We start from the raw sequence: 26,031 nt of genomic DNA, 5'->3' as shown, positions 1-26,031 counted from the left end.
ACCCATGTGGAGAAACAACACTTTGGGTTTCTGTACAGATTTTTCATGAGTCCAGGATTCATGGGCAGCCAGTGATTAGGAATCCTCAAACACTCACACTCTAGAGTGTGAATTCAAGACAGGTGAATTCCAAGTTCAGAATTTGGGAGTAGAGAGTTGCTGAAGCCCACCATCATGAGTGCTTGTGACCTGGGCACACATACCATCATACACACACCTCCTACATAGACCCCTCTTCTACCAGGACAGGGAGCCAAACTGATTAGTATCTATCACTGCAGGAAATAGTGGCTTGGAAATGGACATGCTCCAGGACCTTGAGTCCCTGCAGTTTGAGTATGGGGTTCCAGAGGAAGATCGTATCTGGCTGTATTTGCAGGGCCGTTCTCGGGGACTGATGATAGAAGCTTGTGCCCATGCAACCTTCTTCTGCAAACTATTATATAATTTGAGGTAAGCTGAGTATCCAAATTGAGGAAGTTGGACAAGAATGTCACTGCTGAGAATTCAAATGTCTTAAATTTGTTTTATATCAGAGGGTAAGTTTGGCTGGCAGATTGTCGTTCTATCTTTTCCAACCCAGAGTCAATGACTCCTGGTCTGAAAGGACAGGAAATCTATACCAGGGTCCCCTGGCTGTGGTTACATAATAAAGCATAGATTAGTAGTGATTACCTTTTAGTGGATGGATTGATTAAATGATCGTTTATTCGTCCATTCACTCACTCATCATGACCACCAGCTTGCCCTCCACAGTTGCTAATGTCTAGCCATTCCTTATCTATTGGCAAGGAGTGCAAATGGAATCAGTTCTTTCTTTTGGGGCTGAGGTAATAGTGGAATGCTCCCTTACAGGAAGGCTACCCAGGCCTTCACAGGTCCTGTGCCAAGGACTTCCTTGAAACCAGGAATATTGATTTGCAGAAAAGCTCTCAGTCCAGTCTTGATTCTGATATCAATATGGCTTCAGACACTTAAATAGCAAATGTGTGTGAAGCATGTACATATAATTAGGCTCCTGAATTCTGCAACTCCAGGTCACTCTGGGAGCATATGTCACCTCCTCACTCTACTTCTTAGTTTTTCTCTGAAGTTAGATTAATTCCTGGATGGTGGGACCAGATTTGAATTAAACATGTTTATAGATACAGCATATGTCCAAGGAGGCAGGCTGCTCAGTCAGTGAATTTACTGATTGGCTTACTGATAAGGATGCATAAACCTATTGGTGGTACTCTATATGACTGGTGAGGAAACAATACGTGAAACTTGCAGGTGGCATTTTATATTTGGAAGGATCAGGCACTAAGAGAAAGTGCTCTTTCAACCAGGAGAGAAGGTTTAAATAGAGTGTGACTTGTGTTGCTTAGAAGCAAAATCCAGAGCTTTAAGACACTGGTTTTTACAGAAATACAGAACAAATATAAGGCTGTCATATAGCAATGAAAGTATACCTTATGTATTCAGAAGTCTGACTTTGTTAATCTTGGGCCAAGGAAACACATCCAGCACCAACAGTAAGTGGACCTCTGAAAATAGCGGTCTGAAATCTTCATCCTTAGTTTCTCAGTTCTGTTCTTTTTTGTTTTATTGTTTAAATTTGTACCCTGGATGAACACTGTTTTTTTTTTTTTTTTTTTTTTTTTTTGAGACGGAGTCTTGCTCTGTCGCCCAGGCTGGAGTGCAGTGGCCGGATCTCAGCTCACTGCAAGCTCCGCCTCCCGGGTTCACGCCATTCTCCTGCCTCAGCCTCCCGAGTAGCTGGGACCACAGGCGCCCGCCACCTCGCCTGGCTAATTTTTTGTATTTTTAGTAGAGACGGGGTTTCACCGTGTTAGCCAGGATGGTCTCGATCTCCTGACCTCGTGATCCGCCCCTCTCGGCCTCCCAAAGTGCTGGGATTACAGGCTTGAGCCACCGCGCCCGGCCGCCTGTTTTGTTTTTATAAACCATTTATAAGTCATAACCTTCTTAAAAAGCCAAGTTATCTGGTTTCTCAAGTCTGCAGATTTGAAATAGCAAACTAGAAAGAGTGGGCGTATCATTGGAAAGGAATGCACTCACATCTAATAGCAATCAAAATTGACAGCTGTCTCAGACAATGGTATCATTGACAGTGGTATCAGTAAGATGTAGAAATAGGAAGCTCCAGACTTTGTAACCTTGAGATACTAACTTAACAATAATATATGGTCCAAAAGCCTTTATGAAAACTCCAGCAAGCACTTAAGAAATTGTAGTACCCCGGAGAGGTACAAATCCAAGAATAGCTGCATTTACACACGTAAGAAAAGCCATTGCAGTTCACCTAAGATATTCCTTTCCTCAAGCCAGCCTCAGGTGATCAGGAGAAAATGCCTAATTTGAGGCTTCTCCCTTGGAGGGAAAAAGAAAAATGGAATGTTTGTCCACTGTTCTACCTTTTGAGGGGCTGTCTGAGGGATTGGTTTCTGTCTCACATGACTTGGAGCACTGATGAGGAACCAACATATTTTGGATGAAAACAGGATCACTCAGTGACTTGTTGCAGTACAGAGAACATGCAGTACTGCAGATAGATACCAGAGTGAGGAAAAGATTATGAGTCCCTGCAATAGAAACAGGCAAAACTCTTTAATTGGGAAATTCCAAACCCAGCCCCAGAGAAGACTCATTCCTGGAAAGATTTGACAGGCCCCAGAATCTCTAACTGGGCTGATTGGGAAAGATCTTCCCCTGTATGGTGCCAGTCTGTAAAGATTGGGAGAGACCTGACTGTTCTTTCAAAAGCCCAAATCCAGCAAAAAATAAAAAGGCAACATTGCTCAACCATAGGAACAAACTACTGCAGAAACCAGCCCTAAAGAAATAGATTTATGAGATACCTAACAAAGAATTCAAAATAATAATCTTAAAGAGGCTCAATGAGCTACAAGACGCAGAAAAACAACTAGGCCAGGCACAGTTTACAGATTAATTTGTAATTACAGGCCTGTAATCCCAGCAATTTGGGATGCTGAGGTGGGAGGGTTATTTGAGCCCAGGAGTTTGAGACCAGCCTGGGCAACATAGTGAGACCCTGTCTCTATGAAAAAAAAAAAAAGTGATGAAATCAGGAAAACAATACATGAATAAAATAATATCATAAAGAGAAACTAAGAAAGAACCAAAATTTGGAGCTGGAGAGCACAATAATTGAATTGAAACAACTCACTAGAGTGGTTCAACATTAGGCTTGATCACACAGAAGAAAGAATCAGCAAACTTGAAGAGCAGTTATTTGAAATTATCAAATCAGAAGAGCAAAAGGAAAATTAAGAAAAGAAGAAAATCTAGAGGACTTACGGGATACTATCAAGTGGGTCAATATATGCCTTATGGGAATGTCAGAAGGAGAAGAGAGACAGAGCAAGGTGCAAAGAGCTTATTTGAAGGAATAATGGCCAAAAACATCCCAGATCTGAGGAAGGAAATGGACATCCAAATTATTCAAGAAGCTCAGAGGACTCCAATTTGGATGAACCCAAAGAGGACCACACAGAGACACATTATAATCAAATCATCAAAAGTCAAAGGCAAAGAATACTGAAAACTGCAAAGAAAAAGCAACTTATCACACACAAGGGAGTTCCCAGAAGACTATCAGTGGCTTCTCACCAGAAACATTACAGGCCAGAAAGGAGTGCTTGATATATTCAAAGTGCTAAAAGGGGAAAGAAAAAAAAAAAAAACCTGTCAACCAAGAATACTATATCTGGCAAAACCTGTGCTTCAAAAATTAAGGAGAAGCTGGGCACGGTGGCTCATGGCTATAACCCCAGCACTTTGGGAGGCCGAGGTGGGCAGATCAATTGAGGTCAGGAGTTCTAGGCCAGCCTGGCCAACATGGTGAAACTCTGTCTGTACTAAAAATATAAAAATTAGCTGGGCATGGTGGTGGGCACCTGTAATCCCAGATACTTGGGAGACTGAGGCAGGAGTATTGCTTGAACCCAGGGAGGCGGAGGTTGCAGTGAGCTGAGATTACACCACTGCACTTCAGCCTGGGTGACAAGAGCAAAACTCCATCTCAAGGGAAAAAAAAAAAAAAAAAAAAGTAGAAAGAAAGAGCTTCCCAGATAAACAACAACAACAACAAACCTCATCACTCCTGGACCTGCCTTACAACTAATGCTGAAGGGAATCCTTAAGTTGAAATGAAAACATGCTAGTCAACAACACAAAAGTATACAAAAATAAAAAGCTCTCTGGCAAAGGTGAAGATATAGCCATATACATAATACTGTGATGGGTGGTACATAAATCATTTTTAATTGTGGTATAGGATTTAAAGATAAAAGCTGGCCAACTGTGATGGCTCACACCTATAATCCCAGCACTTTGGGAGGCCAAGGCAGGAGAATTGCTTGGGCTTAGGTGTTTGAGACTACTAGCCTGGGCAACACAGGGAGACAACATCTCTTAAAAAAAAAAAAATTAGCTGGGCATAGTGGCACACACCTGTGGTCTCAGGTATTTGGTAGTCTGATGTGGGAGGATCGCTTGAGCCTGGAAAGTTGAGGCTGCAGTGAGCCATGATCATGTCACTGCACTCCAACCTGGGTGACAGAGTGAGACCCTGTCTCATAAAAAGATAAATAAAATATATATATAAATGTAAATAATATAGAAATAATAAAATGTAGAAAATAAAATTATAAATATCAATAAGTATAAATATAAATAAATAATAAAAATTAAAAATAGGCTTGGCACTGTAGCTTATGCCTGTAATCCAGCACTTTGGGAGGCTGAGGCAGGCAGATCGCTTGATTCCAGAAGTTCGAGACCAACCTAGGCAATGTGGTAAAATCCTGTCTCTACTAGAAATCACAGAAATTAGCCAGGTATGGTGGTATGTGCCTGTACTCCCAGCTACCCGGGAGGCTGAGGCAGGAGGATCACCTGAGCCCGGGAGATCAAGGCTGAAGTGAGCTGTGTTCACGCCACTGTACTCTAGCTTGGGCCACAGGGTGAGACCCTGTCTCAAAAATAAAAATACTAAAAAAAAAACTATTACTATAAAACCATGCTAATGGTTAAAACATATCCAAAAGATATAATTCGTGAGATAAATAACAAAAAGCAGAGGCAGGGAAAGATGAAGTAGAGTTTTTGTAAATGATTGACGTTATCATCTTAAAATAGGTTGTTACAACTATTTTTATGATTTTTTTGCAATTTCCTATGGTAACTACAAAGAAAATATCAACAGAAAAAAAGAAAATAATGTAATTACAAAAAAAAAAAAAATCAGTGAAACACAAAAGAAAGCAGCAAGAGATGAAAAGAGGAACAAAACTGCAACACATGGAGAAAAAACAAAATGGCAGTGATAAGTCTTTCCCTATCAGTAATTATTTTAAATGTAAATGGATTAAGCCCATCAATCAAAAGATACCAAGTGACTGAATGGATTTAAAAAAAAAAAAAAAAAAAACAAGATCCAACATATATCTTATCTTCAAGAGACTCACTTTAGATGTTAGGACACAAATAGACTGAAAGTCAGAGCATAGAGAAAGATAATTCTATGTAAATGATAACCAAAAAAGAATAGGAGTGGTCATACTTGTATCAGACAAAATAGATTTTACGTCAAAAACTGTCATGAGAGACAAAGAATGACATGATGATAAAAAGATCAATTCACCAGGAAGATACAACAATTATACATGTACCTAACATCAGAACATCCACATATATGAGGCAAATATTGACAGAACTGAAGGTAAACAATTATAGCAGGAGATTTTAATACCCAACTTTCAATAGTGGATAGAACAACCAGACAAAAGGTTAGTAAGAAAACAGAAGACTTGAACAACACAATACACCGATTAGAACCTAACAGACAAGTGCATAACACTTCACTCAACAGCAGCAGAATACACATTCTTTTCAAGTGCACATGGAACATCTTCCAGGATAGATCACGTTAGGTCACAAAACAAGTCCTAACAAATTTAAATAGATTCAAATCATACCAACTGTCTTTTTTTTTTTTTTTTTTTGACCATAATAGAAGGATACTAGAAATAGCAGAAGAAAAACTAGAAAATTCACAAATATGTGGAAGTTAACACAACTCTTGAACAACCAATGGATCAAACAGGAAATCACAAGGAAAAATTGAAAATATCTTAAGTGAAAATGAAAACAACATACCAAAACGTATGGGTTGCAACAAAAGCAGTACCATGAGCAAACTTTATAGGAGTAAATGCCTACATTAAAAATAAGAGTGGCCGGGCACGGTGGCTCAAGCCTGTAATCCCAGCACTTTGGGAGGCCGAGACGGGCGGATCACAAGGTCAGGAGATCGAGACCATCCTGGCTAACATGGTGAAACACCGTCTCTACTGAAAAATACAAAAAACTAGCCGAGCGAGGTGGTGGGCGCCTGTAGTCCCAGCTACTTGGGAGGCTGAGGCAGGAGAATGGCATAAACCCGGGAGGCGGAGCTTGCAGTGAGCTGAGATCCGGCCACTGCACTCCAGACTGGGCGACAGAGCGAGACTCCATCTCAAAAAAAAAAAAAAAAAAAAAAAAAAATTAAGAAAGATCTCAAATCAACAGCCTAACAACTTTTTATACTTCAAAGAACTAGAGAAAGAACAAACTAAACCCAAAGTAAGCAAAAGGAAGCACATAATTAGATTAGAATAGAAATAAACAAAATAAGACTATAAAAACAATGGGGAAAAAAAAGTCAACGAAAATAAGAGCTAACAGCCCTTTCCTAGACTAACTGGTAGAGAAGAGAGAAGAATCAAATAACAAAATCGGAAATGAAAGAGGAAACATTAAAATTGATGCCACAGGCCAGGTGTGGTGGCTCACGCCTGTAATCCCAGCCTGGGAAACAATGCAACGCCCTGTTTCTACAAACACAAACAAACTGATGCTGTTGAAGTAAAAAGGATCTTAAGAGTAAGAGTCTACTATGAACAATTACATGCCAACAAATGGGATAACTTCAAAGAAATAGAAAAACTCCTAGAAACATACAACCTACAAAGACTGAATCATGAAAAATTTTAAAGATCTGAAGAGAACTATAACTAGTAAGATTGACTCAAAAATAATAATACACTCCCAAGAAAAGCCGCAGGCCTGATGACTTGACTGGAAAAATCTACCAAACATTTCTTTTTATTTTTTATATATTTTTAGACAGAGTCTCACTCTCTCACCCAGGCTGGAGTGCAGTGGCGCGATCTCGGCTCACTCCAACCTCCACCTCGCATGAACCCTCCACCGGGTTCATGCGAGTCTCCTGAGCTGGGATTACATGCACCTGCCACCACGCCTGGCTAATTTTTGTATTTTTCATAGACACGGAGTTTTACCATATTGGCCAGGGTGATTTCAAACTCGTGACCTCAGGTGATCCACCTGCCTTGGCCTCCTAAAGTGCTGGGATTATAGGCATGAGCCACCACACCTGGCCTTACCAAACATTTAAAGAAGAATGAACAATCCTCAAACGCTTCCAAAAAAATTGAAGATGAAGGAACACTTCTGAACTCATTTTATGAGGCCAGCATTACCCTGATACCAAAACCAGACAAAAATAATGGAACTACAGACCAATACCCATAATGAATACAGATGCAAAATTCCTCAATAAAATACTACCAAACTGAGTCCGATAGCTTATTAAAAGATTTATATGGCAAGTGCAATGGTTCATACCTGTTGAATTCCAACAATTTGGGACAGTGAGGTAGGAGAATCACTTGAGCCCAGGAGTTTCAAACCAGTCTGGGCAACAACATGATGAGATTTTGTCTCTATACAAAATTTTTAAACATTAGCTAGGTGTGGTAGCATACACCTGTAATGCCAGCTACTTGGGAGGTTGAGGTGGGTGGATTGCCTGAGCCTGGGAGGTCAAGGCTGCAGTGAGCTGTGATTGTGCCACCACACTCCAGCCTGGGTGACCAAGCGAGACCCTGTCCCAGAAAAAAAGAGAAAGGATTATACACCATGACCCAGTGGGATTTATTTCTGGAATGCAACAGTGATTCAACATGTAAAATCAATCAATATAATGCATCGTATTAACAAAATGAAGAACAAAAATAACATGATCATTTTAATTGATGCAGGAAAGGTGTTTGACAAAATTCAACACCTTTTCATGATAAGAACACTCAGCAAACTAGGAATAGAAGGAAATTATCCCGATATAATAAAGGCTATATATGAAAGGCCCACAGGTAACATCATATTCAATGGTAAAAACTAAAAGCTTGCCAGGTGTGGTGGCTCATGCCTGTAATCCCAGCACTTTGGGAGGCTGAGGAAGGTGGATCATGAGGTCAGGAGATCGAGACCATCCTGGCTAACACGGTGAAACCCTGTCTCTACTAAAAATATAAAAAGTTAGACTGGGCATGGTGGTGGGCACCTGTAGTCCCAGCTACTCAGGAGGCTGAGGCAAGAGAATGGCATGAACCCGGGAAGCGGAGGTTACAGTGAGCCGAGATCACGCCACCGCACTTCAGCCTGGACGATAGAGTGAGACTCCGTCTCAAAAAAAAAAAAAAAAAAAAAAGTCAAAACTCAAAGCTTTTCCTCTAAGATCAGAAACAAGGCAAAAATGCCTACTCTTACCACTTCTGCTGAAGTACTGGAAATCCTAATCAGAGCAATTAGGCAAGAAAAAGAAATAAAAGACATCCAAACTGGAAAGCAAGAAATAAAATGGTCTCTGTTCACAGATTATATGTTTTGTTTGTTTGTTTGTTTGTTTGTTTGTTTGTTTGTTTTTGAGACAAAATCTTGCTCTGTCCCCCAGGCTGGAGTGCAATGGCATGAGCATAACTCACTACAACCTTGAACTCCTGGGCTCAAGTGACTCTCCTGCCTCAGCCTCCTGAGTAGCTAGGACTACAGGTGCACACCACCACACCCAGTTAACTTTTAATTTTTTTATAGAGACAGTGTCCTGCTATGTTGCCCAGACTAATCTCTAACTCCTGCCTTCAAGCAATCCTCCCACCATGGCTTCCCAAAGTGCTGGGATTGCAGGCATGAGCCACTGTGCTCAGGCTGACATGATCTCACATGTAGAAAACCCTAAAGATTCCATTAAGAAAAAAACTGTTAGAAATAGTAAACAAATTTAGCAAAGTTGCAGGATACAAAATCAACATACTAAAATTAGTTGCATTTCTGTACACTAATGAACAACCTGAAAAAGAAATTATGAAATTAACATTTACAATAGCCTCCAGTAGAATAAAATACTTAGTAATAAACTTAGTAAGGGCATGAAAGATTTGTACACTGAAAACTACAAAACATTGTTAAAAGAAATTAAGGAAGACACAAATAAACTGAAAGACATCCCATGTTTATGGATTAGAAGACTTAGTTTTAAAATGTCCGTACTACCTAAAGCCGTCTACAGATGCACTGCAATCCTTATCAAAATCCCAATGACATTTTTCATGAAGATAGAAAAAAAATCCAAAAATTCATATGGATGAAGCTTGAGGACATTATGATAAGTGAAATTAACCATGTATAAAAAGACAATACCACATAATTCTACTTACATGAGGTATCTAAAGTAGTGAAACAGAAAGTAGAATGGTAGTTTCCAGGGGCTGGGGAGAGAGAAAAATTGTATAGAGTTTCAGGTCGGGTGCAGTGGCTCACGCCTATAATCCCAGCACTTTGGGAGGTGGAGGTGGGCAGATCACTTGAGGTGGGGAGTTTGAGACCAGCCTGGCCAACATGGAGAACCTCATCTCTACTAAAAATACAAAAATTAGCTGGGCGTGGGGTGCGGTGGCATGCACCTGTAATCCCAGCTAGTCAGTAGGCTGAGGCAGAGAATTGCTTGAATGTGAGAGGTGGAGGCTGCAGTGAGCTGAGATTGTGCCACTGTACTCCAGCTCAGGCAATGGAGGGATACTCTGTTTTGAGGGGGAAAAAAAAAAAAAGCATATAGAGTTCCAGTTTTGCAAGATGGAAAGGTTCTAAAGATCTGTTGCACAACTATATCTATCCTGTATGTGTCTGTCTATCTATTTTTTTTTTTTTTTTGAGATGGAGTCTTGCTCTGTTGCCCAGGCTGGAGTGCAATAGTGGATCTTGGCTCACTGCAACCTCCACCTCCCAGGTTCAAGAGATTCTCCTGCCTTAGCCTCCTAAGTAGCTGAGACTACAGGTTTATACCATCATGCTGGGCTAATTTTTATATTTTTAGTAGAGACGGGGTTTCACCATGTTGGCCAGGCCAGTCAAACTTCTGACGTCAAGTGATCCACCCACCTTGGCCTCCCGAAGTGCTGGGGTTACAGGCGTCAGCCACCACGCCTAGCCACAATGTGCATATAATTAATACAACTGTACTGTGCACTTTAAAAATGGTTATGATAGTAAAGTTCATGCTGTGTGTGTGTGTGTGTGTGTGTGCTTTTCCTGAGACAGGGTCTTGCTCTGTCATTCAGGCTGGAGTACAGTGGCACGAGCACAGCTCACTGCAGCCTCAAACTCCTGGGTTCAAGCAATCCTCCTGCCTCAGCCTCTGGAGTAGCTGGGACTACAGGCGTGCGCCACCATGCCTCGCTAATTCTTGTATTTTTTGTAGAGACGAGGTCTCACCATATTGCCCAGGCTGGTCTCAAACTCCTGAGCTCAAGTGATCTACCTGCCTTGGCCTGTCAACGTATTGGGATTACAGATGGGAGCCACCGTACCCAGCCTGTGTTTTTTAACCACGATTAAAAAAAAAAAAAGACAGATGTCTGCACAGAAACAAACAAAACATGAGGGGACTGGCCCACAATGTGTTATAGACATTACAGTATGCTATATAATAGTGACTGTTCACATTGGTGTACTGAGCCAGTGAAATGATTAAATATTCAGACTGTTTAACCAGGCAAGCATAATACATGTAACAAAGTATGTTCATTTAAAACATTTTAAATTTTGGTCCCTTGAAAAGGGTTATACTTTTGTTTCTGGAAAATTAACTCAGGAGGAACATTTCATTCCCTAGTGAGGCTGGATAAATGACACACAGTTGCAATGCCTTATCTCCGAAGTACTTAAGGTGCCACCAAGCACCTTAAATGACAAAGCAGAAAACATCAGAGATTGACAGTTAAGAAGAACTAGGCCGGGTGCGGTGGCTCACGCACTTTGGGAGGCCAACACGAGTGGATCACGAGGTCAGGAGATGGAGACCATCTGACTAACATGGTGAAACCCCGTCTCTACTAAAAATACAAAATTAGCTGGGCTTGGTGGCGGGTGGGGAGAACTGAGGCAGGAGAATGGCGTGAACCTGGGAGGCGGAGTTTGCATGAGCCGAGATCACCCCATTGCACTCCAGCCTGGGTGACAGAGTGAGACTCTGTCTAAAAAAAAAAAAAAAAAAAAAAAAAAAACAAGAACTACAGTGTGTGCACGTATTTATGTATGTGTCTGTGTGTTCATTCTCCAGAGCATCATTAAATGAGAATCAAAGTTCCAGACATCTCTCAATTGACTCCCTTAATTCAGCCAGTCCTGAAGAGTTTAAGGTGGGCATCATTGGAGGTGGCCACCTTGGGAAGCAGCTGGCTGGCACACTGCTGCAGCTCGTCCCCGTCCCTGCTGAAAGCCTGCGGATCTCCACTCGGAGGCCAGAGGCTCTGGGTGAGCAGCGGTGTGTGGGAGAAAAGGGGCTTGGTTGTGCCGTGTAGGTGTCAACAGAGCCATTTTGAAAGGGTCCTCTAAAGAGGAGTCCTTGCATACAGCGTGTGGAGTTCTCAGCTTGCTAGACCTAAGAAAGGTTAGAAGCATGACTTTCTCTCTTGTTCTTTAAAGCAACTTTTTTTCTCCATGTATATGTTTTATATCCATCTCTCCTTCCTGTGCCTTTGGTGGTGAATTATCTTTCTGGATCTTTGATACAGGGAAGCTTTCCATACAGAGTTCAGATCTTCTAACTGAATCAGTTAGGGTCTGGTTGGGTGTTATACTGTTCCAGGCATTTGCAGTTGGCCTTATGTTTTTAAAAATGACATTTACTGGCTTTTAAAAAATGTTTTGTGGTCGGGCGTGGTGGGCACACCTGTAATCCCAGCACTTTGGGAGGTCAAGGCGGGTAGATGACGAGGTCAAGAGTTTGAGACCATCTTGGCCAACACGGTAAAACCCTGTCTGTACTAGAAATACAAAAATTAGCTGGGCGGGGTGGTGCATGCCTGTAGTCGCAGCTGCTCAGGAGGCTGAGGCAGGAGAATCGCTTGAACCCAGGAGGCAGAGGTTGCAGTGAGGTGAGATCACGCCACTGCACTCCAGCCTGGCGACAGAGCGAGACTCCGTCTCCAAAAAAAAAAAAAAAAAAAGTTTTGTAATGATTCCATTTATGGTGATAGAAATCCAAACAATGATTTCTTCTGGGGAGATGGACTGAGAAAGTCCCAAAGGAACTTTTTCTGGGGAGATGAAAATGTTCTATATCTTGAGAGAGGTATGGGTTAAATGGGTGTATGCTTTTGTCAAAACTGATCAAACTATATACTTCATATCTGTGTGTTGAATTATATGTAAATTATACTTCAATAATAAAAAATGTAAAATAATATGCATACTGTAGGAAATTTGTAAGGAAGGCTACAACTACCTATAATCTACTCAGGTTATCATTTCCTCCCCATGTTTTTTTTTCTCTATATCAGTAATTGACACTATATATAGTTGTTTGTATTCTGCTTGTTTTACATAATGTATCATGAGCATATTCTCATACTGTTTTAACATTTTTTGAAATAATGATTTGCCCACGTCTGTAAGCCCAGCACTCTGGGAGGCCGAGGTGGGCAGATCACCTGAGGTCAGGAGTTTGAGACCAGCCTGGCCAACATGTTGAAACCCAGTCTCTACTAAAAATACAAAAATTAGCCAGGTGTTATGGTGGGTGCTTTTAGTCTCAGCTACTCAGGAGGCTGAGTCAGGAGAATCACTTGAACCCAGGAGGCGGAGGTTGCAGTGAGCTGAGATCGCGTCATTGCACTCCAGCCTGGGCGACAGAGTGAAACTCTGTCTCAATCAAGCAATCAATAAGAAATAATGATTTTAAGCCCCTCCACTTCCCACAATAGAAGGTTACCCCAGCAGGCTTTGAGCACACTCCCTTGCTTCTCCCTAGCAGGGTGTGCTTGCTGTATCTGGTGTTTGGATGCACAGACTTTGTAGTTGTGCCCAGCAGTGGCTGAGACCACCAGACACCCTACACCATTCTTCCTTGCTCTGTTTTCGTCTCAGGACTTAAAATGTTAATTATATTAGTAAGAGATTAATGTAAAAAAAAAGATTTTAAGGTTGTGTAGTATCCCAAAGTATGGATGTACTATAATTTATGTTAACTGTACCTTATTTAGTTGAACTTCCTTGTACATAATTTTCCAAATAAAGTTATTAGGTCAAAGAATTGGTACAGCTTTATTAATTTTTTTTTTTTTTTTTTTTTTTTTTTGACACTGAGTCTCGCTCTGCTACCAAGGCTGGAGTGCAGATTGTGGAGAGTACAGTCTTGGCTCACTGCAACCTCTGCCTCCCAGGTTCAAGCAATTCTCTTGCCTCAGCCTCCCCAGTAGCTGGAATTACAGGCGTACACCACCATGACCAGCTAATTTTTTTTTTTTGTATTTTTAGTAGAGACAGGGTTTCACCATGTTAGCCAGGCTGGTCTTGAACTTCTGACCTCAGGTGATCTGCCCACCTCAGTCTCCCAAAGTGCTGGGATTACAGGCGTGAGCCACCGCGCCCAGCCCTAAAATATTTCTATACAATAAATGGCACACAGTTAAAAGTGTACAATTTGATGTTTTGGCATGTATACTCCTGTGAAACCATCACAAGGTAATGAACGTATCCCATCACCCCTAAAAGTTGCCCCTTGTCTTTGGTAATCTCTTTCTGTCCACTTCCCTGTAGCTCTCCACCCAGGAAACCAACAATCTGATTTCTGTCACCATAGATTAGTTTGCATTTTCTAGAGTTTTATATAAATGGAATCATATAGTTTATAGTGTTTTTTTAGTCTAACTTCTTTCACACTGCATAATTTGTTTGAGATATATCCAAGTTGTTTTTTTTTTTTTTTTTTTTTTTTTTTAGACAGAGTCTCACTCTGTCGCCCAGGCTGGAGTGCAGCGGCACAATCTCGGCTCACTGCAACCTCTGCCTCCCGGGTTCAAACGATTTTTCTGCCCCAGCCTCCCAAGTAGCTGGGATTACAGGCGCGTACCACCATGCCCAGCTAATTTTTTGTTTTTTTAATAGAGACGGGGTTTCATCATGTTGGCCAGGCTTGGTCTCCCAACTCCTGACCTCAAGTGATCCTCCCACCTCAGCCTCCCAAAGTGCTGGGATTACAGGCATGAGCCACCATGCCCAGCTGAAATATATCCAAGTTTTTTTATGTATCAATATCCTTTTTTATTTCTGAGTAGTATTTCCTTGAATGATTATTCCACAGTTTATTCATTTGGTTTACTTAGGCTGTTTCCAGTTTTGGCTATTACAAATAAAGCTGCCATGAATACGTGTATATAAGTGTTCATGTGGGCAACTACTTTCATTTTTCTTGGGTAAATACCTGGCAGTGAAATGGCTGGGTCATGTGGTAGGCATCTGTAATTTTTAAAGAAACTTCTAATGTATTTTTTCAAATTGACCTCCCAAAAGGTTTTCAGGTATACTTTTTTACCAACATTGCATAAGAACACCCATTTCACTACACCCTGGTCAGTGCTGGGATCATTTTTAACATCACCATTTTAATATGCTTTAAATTATTTTCTTGTTTTAATATGTCTTTCATTAATCACTAGAAGAGTTTTATTTTCTTAGGTTTTATTACTATGTCATATTTTTTTGAGGTGCTTTTGACCATATTTTCTGTTGGAATGCCCATATTTTTCTTACTTTATTTATGTATTTATGTATTTATTTATTTTGAGATACAATCTCACTTTGTCACCCAGGCTGGAGTATAGTGGCATGATCTCGGCTCACTACAACCTCCCTGCCTACCAAGCTCAAGTGATTCTCATGCCTCAGCCCCTCACGTACCTGGGATTACAGGCACACACCACCATGCTCAGCTAATTTTTGTATAATATTTTAGTAGAGACGGGGTTTTGCCATGTTGGCCAGGCTGGCCTTGAACTCCTGGCCTCAAGTGATCCACTCGCCTTAGCCTCCCAAAGTACTGGGGTATAGGTGTGAGCCACCGTGCCAAGGTTTATTTTTCTTATTGATTTGTAATTTTTTTCTTTTTTGGTTTTATAAATAGAGACAGGGTATCACTGTAATGCTGAAGCTAGTCTTAAACTGCTAGGCTCAACCAGTCTCCTGCGCCTCACCCTCTGAAAGTGCTGATATTACAGGAGTGAGTCACCACACCTGGTCATTTTTTTTTTTTTTTCCTATATTCCTAAGGAAACTAGAAAAAAATCTTACCAACTGGGCATGGTGGCTCACGCTGGTAATCCCAGCACTCTGAGAGGCTGAGTCAGGTGGATCACTTGAGGCCAGGAGTTTGAGACCAGCCTGGCCAACATGACGAAACCCCATCTCTTCTAAAAATACAAAAATTAGCCGGGCATGATGGCACATACTTTCAAATCCCAGCTACAGGGGAGGAATGAGAATTGCTTGAACCCAGGAGGCAGAGGTTGCAACGAGCCAGAATCGCACCATGCACTCCACCCTGGATGACAGAGCAAGACTCTGTCTCAAAAAAAAAAATCTTACCACTCAAGGTATATTTATCCCATCAATAGGACTAATATACGTGATATTTCAACAAAGTACATATATTCTTTGCAAAGCAATGTATTTATTATAATAAAATTATAGTTGTAAAATGTCAGTGTGTGTTGTGTAAGGAAACAAGAATTCAAAATGCTCAACATCAGCTTCTATGCACGTGAAAAGAATGAGAACACCACATGAGAGAATGATAGATATGCCTGTTTTGTAAACTTTGTCCTGTTGTATTAGTCTGTTTTCACACTGCTATAAAGATACTGTCTGAGACTGGGTAATTTATAATAAAAGAGGTTTAATTGACTCACAGTTCTGCATGGCTGTGGAGGCCTCAGGAAACTTACAATCATGGTGGAAGGTGAAGGAGAAGCAAGTACCTTCTTCGCAAGGTGGGAGGAGAGAGCACACAGGGGAAACTGCCATGTTTAAACCATTAGCTCTCGTGAGAACTCCCTCCCTATTATGAGAACGGCATGGGGAAACTGCCTCCATGATCCAATCACCTCACACCAGGTCCCTCCCTCGACACATGGGGATTACAATTCCAAGATGAAATTTGGGTGGGGGCACAGAGCCAAACCAAATCATCTGTCATTCTTCCAGGTTTATCAGTATCTAGATAACCTCAGCATTACATTTGCCATGTACTCTCAGTGGCTAACATAAGAAGTCACTCGCCAATGTCTGTTATATTCTGTTTTCCAATGACATTTATGACATATCACCAGATATGAGTGTACACTTTAGGTTTATACTTTTGAAAATCCATATTGCCTCATGCCCATAATCCCAGCACTTTGGGAGACTAAGGCAGAGGGATCACTTGAAGCCAGAAGTTGGAAACCAGCCTGGATAACATAGTGAGATCCTATCTCTAGCCTAAAAAAAAAAAAAAAAAAAAAAAAAAAAAAAAAAAAAATGAACTACCAGTGAGTGTTTTTATGCAACTACATGAGTTGTGAGTCTTTCTTCATTTATAAATATCCTAATAAAATTAATTTGTATATGCTTTACAGAAACTGTTAAATATTTGCAAACTCCTCTCAGCCTCTGATTTATACCTTCCACTCTCCTAGTCTTTTCCACCACCTCAAGTCAGCAGCTCTGTACCTTTGGAAAAGTCATATGATTTCTTGAATCCTCAGTCTCCTCATCTGTAAAATGAGACTGCTACTCATTTCTGCTTCATAAGGTCCTTGTGGGGGTTACACCTTAGACACTATAAAGTACTTTGTACATTATCTGACACATGGTTATCCTGCAGTACATTGGAATAAAAGGCTTCTCTGAGATTTTTTTTTTCTTCCTAAAAAAAAAGTCTGGGCAGCACATGGTGGCTCATGCCTGTAATCCCAGAACTTGGGAGATGGAGGTGGGAGGATCATTTGAGTCCTGGGGTTTGAGGCCAGCCTAGGCAACATAGTGAGACCTTGTCTCTACACAAAATAAAAAAATTAGCTGGGCATGGTCACACTCACCAGTGGTCCCAGCTACTTGGGAGGCTGAGGTGGGAGGATCCTTTGAGCTCAGGAAGTTGAGGCTATAGTAAGCCATAATCACACCACAGGTGACAGAGCAAGACCCTGTCTTAAAAAAAAAAATCCGGGGCTGGGTGCGGTGGCTCACGCCTGTAATCCCAGCACTTTGGGAGGCCGAGGTGGGCGGATCACAAGGTCAGGAGATCGAGACCACGGTGAAACCCCGTCTCTACTAAAAATACAAAAAATTAGCCGGGCGTGGTGGCGGGCGCCGGTAGTCCCAGCTACTCAGGAGGCTGAGGCAGGAGAATGGCATGATCCCAGGAGGCGGAGCTTGCAGTGAGCCGAGATCGCACCACTGCACTCCAGCCCAGGGGACAGAGCGAGACTCCGTCTCAAAAAAAAAAAAAAAAAAAAAAAAAATCAGAAAAATTCTAGCATTTGATCTAAAAGTAAGATAAAGATGAATTGTAGGCCAGGTGTGGTGGCTCACACCTGTAATCCTGGTACTTTGGGCAGCTGAGATGGGCGGGTCATCTGAGGATGGGAGTTCAAGACCAGCCTGGCCAACATAGTGAAACCCCGGCTCTACTAAAAATACAAAAATTAACTGGGCGTGGTGGCACGTGCCTGTAGTCTCAGCTACTACTGCTGCTTTAGTACTAGAGTTAGGGCATTGCTGCATGGCTTTTAGAAGTCCTGTAGGAAGGAATATCTTCTGATTTATGGAGCAACAAGACTTGGGTTGATTTACTGAGCTAAAATAATGATCACCCTCTCCCCATAGTTGATGTTCAGGTCAAACTCCTTAGTACTGTGCTCTTTCTGTCTTCCTTTTTCCCTTCCAGGTGAGCTCCAGAAGCTGGGAATCAAATGCTTTTACCACAATGCTGATCTGGTGAGTTGGGCCGACGTGATATTCCTCTGCTGCTTGCCATCTCAGCTGCCTAATATCTGCGTAGAAATTCACACCAGCCTTGAGAAGACCAGCATTGTGTACAGCTTTGTAGCTGCCGTCCCACTACCCAGGTATCTTGTTAGGGTGAGAACGGAACTGGCACAACTGTCCTGTCTCCCTGTCTCTGACTTCTGCCTCCCACCTCCACTATAGCCCCTACCTCTTAGAGCTGGTCATTTCTAATAATAAGGGGGAAGCAACTTTATCTGTAGAAGAACATAGTTAGCCAATCTTTTTCGTAACTTCCCTGCTTACCCACAAATAGTACCCACAAACCATTTTTGTTGCTGTACAAAGGTTTACAATTGCAATAGAACATTTATTCCCATTACTTGAACACTGAAGTATTCTCCTTGTGCATCAATGAGAAGAGAAATCATCAGTCAATAACATGAAAAGCTACTGAAAGTATGTGTCAAGTATTGTTTCTGCACACTTAGTTTCTAGCCCAGTGCCTGGCACATAACATTCAATAAGTAAGGATTTGTACATTATCTGACACATAGTTATCCTGCAGTACATTGGAGTAAAAGGCTTCTCTGAGATTTTTTTTTTCTTCCTAAAAAAACAAGTCTGGGCAGCACATGGTGGCTCCATCCATCCATCCAGCACATCCATTAGGTGGATGAACGGTCCAATTAATTAGTGTTCTCAGCACAGACCCAGACCCACATTTATCTCTGAGCTGTGTGAGGGAGTCTGTTTATGGGTTGGATGTAAACACAGTGGGTTATGTGGTCATTTATTCCAGTCCTGGCATTGCACTCCCTGTCTTGCTTTACTTCCAGGCTGAAACTACTGTTGAACCACACCAATATCTTGCGGCCTCAGTATCAGTATGGTGAAGATTCTGTCAGCATCTGGGGGGCCAATAAGAAAGTCATAGCTGCTCTCCAAGATCCTACGATTCTTCAAGCTACCTGTCCCTACAGTCCTGCTGGTCATGGCTCAACATATTTCTGGCATTCTTTTGAAAATTACTTTCCTTTTGGCCCATTGCTATCTTATTAAATCTCTCTCTCTCTCTCTCTCTCTCTCTCTCTCTCTCTCTCTGTGTGTGTGTGTGTGTGTGTGTATGTGTGTAAGGCACAAGGTACTGCAGGAGAACTACTTAGGAAGAGCTGAGAAGCCTGATCATTTGGACTTCTTAAGGACAAACTAAAAACCAAAAGAGGAGATAGCTCATTTCAATAGGAGGATGTAATGTTGGACTAAAATGGCTTTTCCCTGTTCTAATCTTGCAGTTTTCCCCAGTTCCTTCTCCTTATTAGCAACGACTATTCTAGAGACACTTTTTGCCATTAGCAATGTCCACATTAGTCGTATCTGTCCGCCTTTGGGATGGTCAACACATGATATATTATAAAGGGCACAAGTAGGGCTTGTTTATCTTGTGGTTCATATTACCAACCTGTCTTGGAAAAAAGGTGGCTATTCAAAAAGGTGGCTATTCACTGTTGGGGGTTTATTCTAGGTTCTCTGCAACTCATTTTTGGTGGTGCTAACTGGTATTTACCTTCTCACTGATGTGTAGGGGGAATAATCCTTAAGATCAAGTGGTTGGAGGGAGTGTTTTATGCGGCCCTAAACATATGCACAGCAAGAAACATGGCCCACTCCCAAGTGCTGCAGCTTCTGAGTGAACTCTTTCTCTCCGTGCACTTTGAAGACTGTGGGAAAGACACAGCATCTTGCCCAAAGTTTCAATTAACAGATTTTGTCAGCAAAGCCTATGGCAAGAACTTGTCTCAGGAAAGGTAAGGGCATCAGACAGCTGGCCATTCTCATTTCTCCCAGACTCTGCTTAGTTAATGCTTTTTTCTTTTATCCTTTCGTGTTCTCTTTAAACACTGATAAAAATCATACCTTTCTGTAAAGAATTTCAAAGAGTGGAAAAGTAAATGTCATCCTTTGCCTTCCAAATCCTGTTTCATAGATTTCACCTCTAAGAGTTTTTATATTTTTATCTATGCATTTACAAAGATTTATATTGTTATAATGTATATGCATATCTATTCCTATATATACAGTGTTAGACACATGGGAACTATGTATTCTGCTTTTGTACTTACTGTATCACAGCTACCATTCTATGTTAGTACAATCATAGCTACTTCATTTATGAGCAGCTACCTAGGTGTCTACCAGACACATTTATTTCATTAAATTTATTCACCCTGTTTCACTTGATAGAGATGTAGTAGTTCCTCCTCCTATCCCCAATTTTGCATTACAGGCTACTTTTACTTTTTTTTTTTTTTGAGACAGTCTTGCTCTGTCACCCAGGCTGGAGTGCAGTGGCGCAATCTCGGCTCACTGCAACCTCTGCCTCCCGGGTTTAAGTGATTCAAGTAGCTCAGCCTCCTGAGTAGTTGGGATTACAGGAGTGTGCCATCACGCCTCGCTAATTTTTGTATTTTTAGCAGAGACAGGGTTTCGCCATGTTGGCCAGGCTGGTCTCCAACTCTTGACCTCAAGTGATCCACCCGCCTTGGCCTACCAAAGTGCTGGCATTATAGGCGTGAGCCACTGTGCCCGGCCTGCTTTGAACATTCCTGTACTTTGCGCACTTGGACCAGTATTTTGGTGGCATATGTGAAAGAATCTCTGGGTCAAAGGTTATACATATTTTATATTTGATAGGTGTTCCCAAATTGCTCGTAAAAAATGTGGTACTTGTTTACATTTCTACCAACAGCATAGGAGGGTGCCACTTCTCTATTTGATAACTATCAAATAAATATTTTTGATCTTTGATAATCTAATATGGAAAGATTATTGCTCTTATTACTAGTGACTTCCATGTCACTAGATCCACTGGATGCTTTAAACTCTTTTTCTTCCTTAATTATTGAACATGCCATCCTTCTTGAAGCAGTCTCTTCTCTAGGCTGACATGATCCCTCCCGTTCTCATTTTCTTCCTGACTCCCCGGCCCCTCCTTTGCTAGCTCCTCCTCTGCCTCACCCTTAAATCCGGGTGTTTTCAGGGCTCTATCCTAGGCCTTTTTCTTTTCATGCTATACTTCTTTTCATTCTATACTTTGTTCCTGGTGATCTTTTCCACTTTGGGGACTTAGGTTGCCATCTTTACACTGACCATCTCTAGCCTAAATGTCAATGCTATGCCTAGGTAACAGTGTATTCACCATCTCCACTCAAACTCACCACGTGCAAAAACATACCTGCTCTTATACCTGCTCTTCTAATGTTTCTTACCTAATTATATGCTGCTTCACCAAGTTGTTCAAATCAGAACCCTAGAAATAATCCTAGATTCTTCTTCCCCTCTTATCTTTTGTATTCCAATCAGTCATCAATGGACAGTTTATGCCTGGCTAGGTGTTTTATTATTTGTAGAGACTGGGGTCTCACTTTGTTGCCCAAGCTTGAATTCCTGGGCTCAAGCAATCCTCCCGCCTCGGCCTCCCAGATTGCTGGGATTACAGGATTGAGTCACCTCGCCTGGTCTCTTAGTTATTTTAAATTCCCAGAAGATTATTCCAATATTCCTCCTATATGTGGTTCTGATGCTTGTTCTGGCTTTTCAAAGTGTGGGTTTTGGTGGCTTTTTGTTTGTTTTTTGACTTTAGTATGCCTGTTAACTTTTTCTTGATAGTCAGACACGATGTACCAGGTAAAAAGAACTGCTCTAAATAGGCCCCCCCCCCTTTTTTTTTTTTGAGACGGAGTCTTGCCCTGTCACCCAGGCTGGAGTGCGATAACGCGATCTCGGCTCACTGCAACCTCCGCCTCCCTAGTTCAAACGATTCTCCTGCCTCAGCCTCCTGAGTAGCCGGGATTACAGGTGCCTGCCACCACACCCAGCTAATTTTTGTATTTTTAGTAGAGATGGGGTTTCACCATGTTGGCCAGGCTGGTCTCAAACCCCTGACACTGTGATCTGCCCGCCTCAGCCTCCCAGAATGCTGGAATTACAGGCGTGAGCCATCGCACCCAGCCTGTAAATAGGCCTTTAATAATGTAGTCAGGAGCTGAGGAGGTGAAGTGTTCTATAGTCCTATAAGTAGGTCTGTCTTTGAGTGAGCCTGTGCTCTGGACTGTGAACTTCACAAGTGTTTCTCAGGTTTTTTCTCCTTCTTCAGTGGAACAGGATGGCTAAAGTGGGCTGGAGTTGAGGAGCCCACTGCTCCTTCCACGTGGAAGGGCAGACCTGACTGGAACTGGCTATTTCTCCTCCCCCAGGTCAGTCAGGCTCAGATAAAACCCCAGAAGGTTTGGCTCTGGTTAAATAGTTTCTCTCAAGGGCAGACCTTGCTAAGAACAGAATGCTCTGGCATATTTCAAAATGGTTCCTTTTCCTCTCCCTCTGATGGAAGCACAAGGGGATTTTTGTATTTTTGGTAGAGATGGGGTTTTGCCCTGTTGCCCAGGCTGGTCTCAAACACCTGAGCTCAAGCAGCCCACTTGCCTTGGCCTCCCAAAGTGCTAGGATTACAGGCATGAGCCACTGCACCCAGCCTACTTTTTAATCTATATAGCTAAAGAGGCTATCTTCAAAGCAGTAAGACTTCTTCCTTGCTTGATGTCCACGATCTTCTTATGTATGTTCTTTCTAAATTCAAGAAAAATGTTTTGCAAAGGGTGTCAATGTCAATATTATAATAATTCTGTAATTATGAATTCCTCTCCAAACGCACTTAGAGAAATGTACATAAGTGTGAGAAATCACCATTAAGTACACTTAAATCTACACATTGACTAGTTCTAGCTGAATTTCTAGTTTATGAAAAGGTCATGAGGAAAACTTTCTTTAAAAGATGTGTTTAACAGCCAAATCAGATATACTGAACAGACATAAAAAAGTAACAATTTTTCTTTCACCTCAGGCCTTTCCCCTGGTTTGATCTGACTGCTGTGCAACTCAAGAAAACTCCGTTTAGCCAGCATCTCTCAAGCAGTCCTGTTCTCCAAGACCACCTCACCCATCTGTACTGTGCTTCATTTGGCATCTCTCTAACCAAAGAACAGCCAGTCGTTTCCACAGGCTCTCCATCCCAATAAGAGAACTCGGGAATCAGGATTTTTTCCCACTCACAGATTTTCCCTACAATATTATGCCCTGATTATCACAATTGACTGTGGGAGTCTTGTGACTGTATTGTGTTTGCCACATGATAGACATCAGGAATTAGAAAACTGTACTGATGAGGAAAACGTAGAATAAAACAAGTGGTCCTATCCATCAATATGTATCTGGCTTTCAGAAGCAACTAGTGAAACTACACAACCTAACTTAAGTAAGCTGCTCCCGCAGAAAAGCCTTATTAATACAAATTATTTCTCTTCTAAAATTCAAGAAGTTATAATGTTATAAGTTTTAGACAATTACATACTGCAGCTTCTTTTCCAATAAATCAAATTTCAATCCATTTGCCAGCAGTAGGTAGCTGGAAAAAGATATAGTTTGATTTTCTCACAATTTTGGATAGGGAAGTGAAGGTATGGTAAACCATCTTAATTGAATTATGGCTTCTGTCATGCTTACTTTGACTATATATGACTGTTCTGGTACTATCGTATTTACAGCTGTTCCCATTTAAACCATTTAAAAAACTGGTATTTAATGGCTAAAACTAACTTTGCAAAATATAGATCTGTATTGCAAATTTGTTGATTTCCTTTATGTTTTGCAAATACTTTTTGTCAATTATAAGAGTTGAAAACAACAGGGATGTCACTATGCTTTGTCATAGAACATAACCGCTGTTTGCTAAATGCTAAAGGGCTTTTGAACAAAACCTTTCGCTATATATGTAAATCACCATGGTCTTAGGTTAATCATTTACATTTCGTTTTTTTACATAATCGTGAGCCAGGCAAATGCAATGGTATGGTGTTAGAATGTTTTCTGATAAAATTTTGTTAGTCCAGTTTGGGAAAATATTAGGTTCATCATCAAATATTAACACTTGGCATGAATGTTCATTTGAGGCACTCTTGCTTCTGTCAGTGGAAAAACAGACGAACATATCTTTTACTATTCATTCAGGTGTAGGAAACTGGAGGTTCATCACTGTCCTTCAAGACTGTTGTTAGCCCACAGTTGTTTTCAGGATTAAAATGTGAGTTCAGGAAGAGAATGAGCAGTTAAATCTGTAAAACTAGAGGGGAACTGGAGCCATTCAGGTAATGAGAAATATTTTATAATTTCTTTTTTTATTTTTATTTATTTATTTATTTATTTTGAGATGGAGTCTCGCTCTGTTGCCAAGGCTGGAGTGCAATGGTGCAATCTTGGCTCACTGCAGCCTCCACCTCCCGGTTCAAGTGATTATTCTGCCTCAGCCTCCTGAGTAGCTAGGATTACAGGCGCGTACCACCACTCCTGGCTAATTTTTGTATTTTTAGTAGAGATGGAGTTTCACCACATTGGCCAGGCTGGTTTCAAACTCCTGACCTCAAGTGATCTGCCTGCCTCAGCCTCCCAAAGTGCTGGGATTACAGGTGTGACCCACTGCACCCAGCCTATAATTTCTTTTGAGAAGTGCAGTCGTGGGTAGACTCTAGCCTAAATTTTATATTATAAAGACCTGGAAAGTACCACATAAAAGAACCTGTAAGCAAACCACAGAACCTATTTCATAGTGGTAAGCCATGTTTAGATATTTACATATTTAGATACATACATATCTAAAAAAATTTTTTCTTTTAAATTTTCCCTGATGCCAAAAGGAAGAGAGAACTTGCCCACTTTTTTTTGTAAAACATTTCATTTAGGCCGGGTGCAGTGGCTCATGTTTGTAATCCCCACACTTTGGGAGGCCAAGGCAGGCAGATCTCTTGAGGCCAGGAGTTTGAGACCAGCCTGGCCAACATGGTGAAACCCTGTCTCTACTAAAAATACAAAAAAATTAGCTGGGTGTGATGGCTCATTGCTGTGATACCAGCTACTCAGGAGGCTGAGGCAGGAGAATCACTTGAACCCAGGAGGTGGAGGTTGCAGTGAGCTGAGATCACACCATTGCACTCCAGCCTGGGCAACAGAGTGAGACTCCATCTCAAAAAAATAAACAAAAAACAACCATTTCCTTTAAAGAACTTGCCACTGTAAATGCTTTTACTATGCCCTTGAGATGTATGTAAATCTTTTTAAAAAGCTGAATAAGTCTCTAGCCATTTTATACTTCAGGACAGTTTCTTTTTGGGAGGCCATGGAGACATCTCTTTGAAATGTGAGCACTGAGGAGGTTGGTACTTTGTCTCCCTGTCTCTGTAGGAGTTTAGCCTAGGTACCTGGCTCCAAATAGTAACTTCTGCTTGTTGTCAAGACAGAAGTTTTATTTTTCCTTTGGACACAGATAATTAACATGTATGTCATGGATTGTATCTGCTCTGCCATCTAAAAGGGTGAGATTTGTCTTTGCAATCTCTTTAGCAGCTTGCCTGTGATGTGCATCATAGTTTAATGCTTATTCAAGAATAAAAATGTTTCTTTTCTGCATTTGTGGAGAGAATTCTCTCTCTGGAGTTGGCAGGATATTTTATTTTTAATTATATTTCCCCAACATGTTTCTACTACAAGGTGCATTACTAGAAGTTTTCAATAATTTTGTTTTGCTTTGTTTTCTTTGTTTGTTTTAGAGTCTTGCTCTGTTACCTAGCTTGGAGTGCAGTGGCACGATCTCAGCTCACTATAACCTCTGCTTCCTGGGTTCAAATGATTCTCCTGCCTCAGCCTCCTGAGTAGCTGGGACTACAGGCATGTGCCACCATGCCCAGCTAATTTTTGTATTTTTAGTAGAGATGGAGTTTCGCCTTGTTGGCC

The 26,031-nt window shown here is 41.3% G+C and overlaps 1 protein-coding gene across 1 annotated transcript; it reads left to right on the top strand.

The window, feature by feature from the left end:
- Positions 1-131: 131 nt before the first annotated feature.
- On the top strand, positions 132-23,872 carry NOXRED1 (NADP dependent oxidoreductase domain containing 1). Its single transcript, XM_010382720.2, has 6 exons — positions 132-453; positions 11,489-11,682; positions 18,134-18,314; positions 19,032-19,183; positions 19,778-20,000; positions 23,093-23,872. Exons 1-6 carry the CDS (start codon positions 299-301, stop codon positions 23,265-23,267), a joined length of 1,080 nt encoding a protein of 359 aa, XP_010381022.2. The 5' UTR covers positions 132-298; the 3' UTR covers positions 23,268-23,872.
- The last annotated feature ends 2,159 nt before the right edge of the window (positions 23,873-26,031 follow it).

The sequence above is a fragment of the Rhinopithecus roxellana genome, chromosome 5 (genome assembly GCF_007565055.1).
Source record: "Rhinopithecus roxellana isolate Shanxi Qingling chromosome 5, ASM756505v1, whole genome shotgun sequence".
NCBI classification, from domain to species: Eukaryota; Metazoa; Chordata; class Mammalia; order Primates; family Cercopithecidae; genus Rhinopithecus; species Rhinopithecus roxellana.
Note: the sequence above shows the minus strand (reverse complement) of the source record. Positions and strands in the feature narration are given on the sequence as shown.